This window comes from Monopterus albus, unplaced genomic scaffold (assembly GCF_001952655.1).
Source record: "Monopterus albus unplaced genomic scaffold, M_albus_1.0 scaffold61.1, whole genome shotgun sequence".
Lineage (NCBI taxonomy): Eukaryota > Metazoa > Chordata > Actinopteri > Synbranchiformes > Synbranchidae > Monopterus > Monopterus albus.
The window spans coordinates 765,671-771,790 of NW_018127941.1; the positions used below are offsets into that span (position 1 = coordinate 765,671).

Below are 6,120 nucleotides of genomic sequence, written 5' to 3' on the forward strand. Positions count from 1 at the left end.
TACATAAACTATTTTGTATCAACTTGCCTATTTACCGGCTTTTTCTGCATACTGCATAATGTTACACATTGCATGTGTGTGAGGGTATAAGAGGGATGACAGGTGGGCGTGTTGGTTTGGTTTTGTTGGCGGGCGATGGTGAAGTTCGGGGAGATGTGTTGTTTATTCTTTTATTATTTTCTTTAGAGAGCACATGGTGCCAGTTTGGACAGCGTTTCCATTTGTCTCCATACTGCGTTGAATAAAACCACAAAAGACAAACCAGGTGTTCTCCTCCTTGTTGAGCCAGGTGCCGGCACACTGCTGGCTAGTTAACTGTCCAGTATAGGACAGGGTCAGGCCAGCTCCCCTCAACCGAGCCAGCGGTCGTCACAATATGAACAATAAAGTCCAAGCAATAAAAAACGTATTGGTGTTAAGGTTACATTAGCTACAAAATGATGATGCAGAATAAATGAAGCTTGAAACATACAGTATCTGTTTGCATTCATGTGCTGAGTGGGGTAAAGTTTCATAATGCAATAAATAATCAAAGATCAAAGACTTTTTATTGTCAATTCACTATATGTGCAGGACATACAGAAACATCAAAATACTGTTTCTCCCTCACCTAATGATGAACATGCAAACTAAAATAGAATAAAAAGTAGAATAAACCGAATAAATAAAATATGAAAACTGAATTCAAGTAATAAGGATAAACCAAATGGTACTACCTAATAGGCTATGATAAAACTCAAAGCCATGTGCAAACAGTGACAGTAGTGCAAATAATAACAAGATTATTTACAAGAAATATGTGTAGTGTAAGTACAGAGTTAGACTGCCAGTATTAAAACTTTTATTCTCAGTGGCTGATGTTGTAACAGAGGTCTGAGCACAGGTTGTATGGTGTGACAGCCTCTCTATTCTATGATTGGTTAATCATCAGACTGGCTACTGTTCTAGAATTCCCTACAGTGTCATGCCTAACCAATCGACGTGAAGCTTCAACGTCTGGTCCCGCCCTCTGTGCAATATTACACAATGAGTATGAAGTACGAGAGGGGAGGAGCGATCAGCTAGCACCGAGCACCTATCGCATTGAAGGGTGATAAGGAGCGATCAGAGCAGGGTTTTGACGTTGGAATAATCAATACCCTGATTTCGCGTAACTCAGCTATAAGTTGCAATGCAGTTACAAAGTTAGGAACTGTACCAGGTGTCTTGGATCTAGTCTATCCAGAAACCATGGCCCTGTTGCTGTATTTTGGAGGCTTGATCGTTATGTTTCTGCTGTGGATCAGAGTCAAAGGTCTAGACTATGTGATCATTCACCAGAGGTGGATATTTGTGTGTTTGTTTCTGCTGCCACTGTCCTTTATATTCGATATGTATTATTATGTGCGAGCATGGCTCATTTTCAAGATGTGCTCTGCTCCCAAACTGCACGACCGACGCGTGGCAGACATCCAGCGACAGGTGAGCAAACCTCGGTCTTCGTGCGCTGGTGTCTCTCTGTGTGTGTGCACCTTTGTATTACTTACATCATGAGGACCGAAACTTGTTAACACACTCACACTGTGGGGACTCGGCCATCCTTATGGGGACCAGAAGCTAGTCCCGCAAGGAAATCACTGAATTTTAGGGTGGCAACATGGTTTAGGGTTAGCATTTAGGTTAAGTATTAGGGTTAGGTATTAGGGAAGTAGTGGTTATGGTTAAGGTTGGGATAAGTCTACAGGAAGTGAATGTAAGTCAATGTAAAGTCCCCACAAGGAATGAAAACCCAGCGGTGTGTGTGTGTGTCGTTTGATGGCTATTCTCATACTCTATGCTGAAATCATTTTCGGGACACTGGTACTAAAACATACAGAAACACAATCTTGCCTAAAAGTTACAGTATCCACATGTACTTTAATTTACTATATATATAGTTAATGTTCCAGTATTTCAACCAGCTGCACAAAATGATTTCCATATACCCTTATGTAGAATAATCAGTATTATGTATTAAGATAACATTTCTCAGTTACAGATTGTACAACAGGTTATACAATCTGTAACAAGGAATCAAGGGTACTGTCAAGGAATCAAGGGTAGTGAAAAAACTGACACTAGCTATTTGTGTTTCAAGTAGGATAGTGATATGAAGTAATGTCAATAATTCATAGATTTTTAAGCAACTTAGACACAGGTGCAATTGCTTTATACTCTTGCCTCACCCTTCAACAATTAACATAACTGTTAATAATCACAATTATTTTATATCAACTTACCTTTTTGACTTATTTTAATGGTAGTGGATTATGTTTTATACATATCAAGGACTCAGAGCATAGTCTTTTGAGAACAACCTTATATTAGTCCTAAATATCAAAGCATACATTTCTATTAATTCACTACCATTATAGAGACCCATAGTTGTAGCAATAAAATGTATTAAACATTTCTGAAGTGTTGTCATGTCTAAAAATCAATTATTGTACAGCCCTTATATTTCTCCTGTAAGGACCCTGTGAGAGTGGTGCCATGTGGAAATATTCCACATCAGATTTTACTATATATCTATATGCAAAATAAATTTCAAGGAGTAAACACTGTCATTTCCCTGACACAGCTGAAACTTTGGTAAGGTTCAGTTTTGTTCTAGTCTGAATATATCTCTGTTTATATACTGTATATCATTTCTTTTTGCAGTCTGATCATTTTCTGACTGTAGAGAGAGAAAAAACCCTGAGAGCATCCAGTCAGACACCTAATATATTGGTTCCTAAAGGGGTTTGGTCAGAGGAAAAATCAAACTAGCCACAGGTCTGAGAGAACTTCAGCCCATTATTTGGACTCTAAAGGAATAATGCCTTTGACCTCCATGAATGACCACAGTCTTTTCAAAAAGCCATGACAACCATCATCTGATGGCTGAATCCTCAAGAGTAATTTGTCCTCTGTATCACACATTCTAGGTGCGTGAGTGGAGGAAGGAGGGCGGCAAGACCTTCATGTGTACAGGTCGACCCAGCTGGCTCACTATCTCTCAGAGAATTTCCAAATACAAGAAAACGCACAAGAACATCATGATCAACATGATGGACATTCTGGAGGTGGACACAAAGAGACAGGTAGAAGAACTAAATGAACACAAGTTGTTCCCAGATGTTTTGCAACTTTGTGAACTATCTCAAAAATTAAAATATGGATAAAGATGTTTTCTGTCTGGCCATTTGTTTAACCATTTGCAATCAGTTTTACTCATGTTACTCAGTTCTTTAAGGTGTCCAAGAGCTGTTATGCTTAAAAGGAATGCAATATTAATATATTAATATTATTAATTACACCTGTGTTTACTGTTGAGACACATCTCCTGTGAAACAAGTCCATTCAAATAACATGAGCTTTTCACCGGGTACCACAGACAAACAACCTTAGAAAAGAAAAAAAGCATTTCAGCTCTTTGCACTGACCTGGTTTTCTGCATTAGTGTGATCTGATCTTTAAAAGTCACAAGAACAGACTCGCTGTGCTTAAGCTAAAAACACACAAACAGTTCTAATCATCAATCTTTATTGAACACACCGAATTACATTCATTATTTTGATTTATTTTACCAGGAAGTCCCATTGAGACAAGATCTCTTTTTCAAGGGAGACCTGGCCTAGATGGCAGTCATACAGATTTACAACATATAAAATTTATTCTTGTTAGCCACTAAGAGAGAAAGCCATGTATCTTGATAATTTGTTAATGGTGAGTAATAGGAACTTGTGATACATCTTGCAGTAATTCATCATGAGTCACACATTAGTTAAACATCACTTAATTATATGACTTGTAGCCTTAGTATACAGTGTTATAATTCATCTGTTTTCACTTTAACTATTACTGTTATTTTTATTATAATCTTTTGGGTGGGATTTTGTTTAATGAGCCTGATGGCTCTAAGATGGGAGGAGGTGTAGCCTTGTACATAGATAATAACTTCTGTTATGAAAAAGTTGAGAACATGTCAAGGACTGTTGATAACTTGCTGGAGTGTGTGACTGTAGAAATTTCCATGGAAAAAAAGAAAAAGGTTGTAATAAGCTGTATTTATAGCACATTAGAAATAATAATACAATTGAAAAGAACATGAGTTCTATGTTCTTGAAGCCCATAGTTGAAAAGGAAATTATAGAGATAGTAAATAAATGTGTACTTAAATTATTTATTTCTCCTAAGGTGGTGAGAGTTGAGCCGCTGACTAACATGGGTCAAATAACAGCTTTCCTCAACCCTGTTGGCTGGACTCTCCCAGTGCTGCCTGAGCTGGATGATCTCACTGTGGGTATGTTGTTCACACTATAATGAAGATTATTTTCATGGAAATCATCACAGACTGGCATCATGTGTGGTTATCTGGTTTCTGGAAACAAAGAGATGCACTGATGGTTTCCACAGCTCCTTATTCAGTGACGTAGATGATGCATCTCCTCCATCAATCACTATATCCTGTTTAGAGCCTCAGCAACTTCTCTGATTGTATTAGAGGATTGATGTTGTAGCTCAAAAGATGAAACTGGGAGGAAATGGCTGCAGTGTTGGAAGCACCCTTTGGATCAGATTTCATAATGGATTTCCTGATGCCATAAACTGTGCATCAGCAAGCTAATGTTTTCCCATCAGCCCACGGTACATTCATTTATCCTGATGTCCACACAGATACACTCACTGCCAGCAGGTAAATGCTGCCTTCTGCTCATGTGTTTGCATACTGTTGGTCTCACCTGGGTAAAAACCAAATTACTAAGATGTATTCTCTTTTCTCTCTCAGGTGGTTTGATCATGGGTACAGGAATTGAGTCATCCTGTCATATCTATGGGCTTTTTCAGCACACCTGTGTCGCATATGAACTGGTTCTGGCTGATGGTAGCTTAGTTCGCTGCACTGAGGTCAGTACTGATTGTCTGAGTCCACGGACATGCATAATGAACTAAGCCCGCTGTCTTTGTTGTTGCTTCAGGTATTCTGCTAACTCACGTTTAACCAGGGATCACCATAGTAACACCATCACCACAGACTGTGTGCTTTACCTCTCTGCCACAGAAACTGTTGTACATTGCTTTTAATAGTTTATTTCACTCTAGACAATTGATAATGCTAATTATATTTAAAGAGTGTAAATTTACAAATATTTGGATATTACTTCTAGTTTGTATGGCTTCTCATTCTGTTCTAGTTAAGTGAATGCATGGCATTTATTTTACCTCACAGAGTGTCCTTATTTTCTGCTGCAGCAACCTCATTTCCTCATGGTACAGTATGACCATCTTCTCATGTCATGTTCTTCACTCGTGGTTGTCGCTAGTAATTAAAAACTCTGCCTCTTTCACATGAACTTGCTCATAGCTGGATGAGATAACCAGCTTTGATACTGACTGTTCAGTAATCTCCAAAGACTCAGTGCAGCCAGGTCAGGGACTGTATGAAAAAGATTAGGGAAGGGAAGCAGGTGTAACCTTTCACCCTCCAGGTTTATTAAGATTTGCTTCACTTGAAAAGTAGTGCACCACCCTCCTCCCTAACTTCTCCGTTTTCATTTCACCTTAGGAAATGTACAGTAAATGTACTGTCAACTACAAAAAACAAAAACTATTAAGCTATGTAGATGCAGCTGCAAATGCAAGGGTTACACAAGTATTTTAGTACACAGAGAACATGTGGCAGTCTGCGCCTTATCAGATGGGACACACCGCTTGTCCGACAGGGGCAGCAGAAGTCACTGGCCCATACTCCAAGTCAGATCAGGTGATGAATTAAAATGGAAACAGAGGAAGAGTGCATTATTTTTGCTGCTCCTAAATCACTACTGAAAAAAGGGGGCAGAAGATGGTACAGCCATCCAAAAATGCACCTCACTGCTTGCTGTTGCCATTTTGTGTGTGTGTGTGTGTGTGGTTTTTTTACACCGGAAATGGTTCTTCTGTAAACAAAGGCTTCAGAATAGAGTGACAGCACAGTATTTTCAGAGTATGAAAGAGCCCTTACCGAGACACGATCATTTGCATACATACACCAATCAGCCATAACATTATGACCACTGACAGGTGAAGTGAATAACATTATCTCATCACCTGTCAGAGTGTGGGGGATACTAGGTAGCA

The 6,120-nt window shown here is 38.9% G+C and overlaps 1 protein-coding gene across 2 annotated transcripts in view; it reads left to right on the forward strand.

Moving 5' to 3' along the window:
• The first annotated feature begins 1,047 nt into the window (after positions 1–1,047).
• dhcr24 (24-dehydrocholesterol reductase) overlaps positions 1,048–6,120 on the forward strand; it is a 10,128-nt gene continuing 5,055 nt past the window's right edge. Inside the window, exons 1-5 of one of the 2 annotated variants that reach the window (XM_020603308.1) lie at positions 1,235–1,322; positions 1,448–1,461; positions 2,946–3,101; positions 4,198–4,303; positions 4,790–4,908. In XM_020603308.1, coding sequence (XP_020458964.1) covers positions 2,982–3,101; positions 4,198–4,303; positions 4,790–4,908 — 345 coding nt within the window. In that variant the 5' untranslated portion in view covers positions 1,235–1,322; positions 1,448–1,461; positions 2,946–2,981. Of the gene's footprint in view, positions 1,462–2,945; positions 3,102–4,197; positions 4,304–4,789; positions 4,909–6,120 lie in introns of both variants that reach the window. The other variant, XM_020603307.1, reaches the window with a different exon arrangement.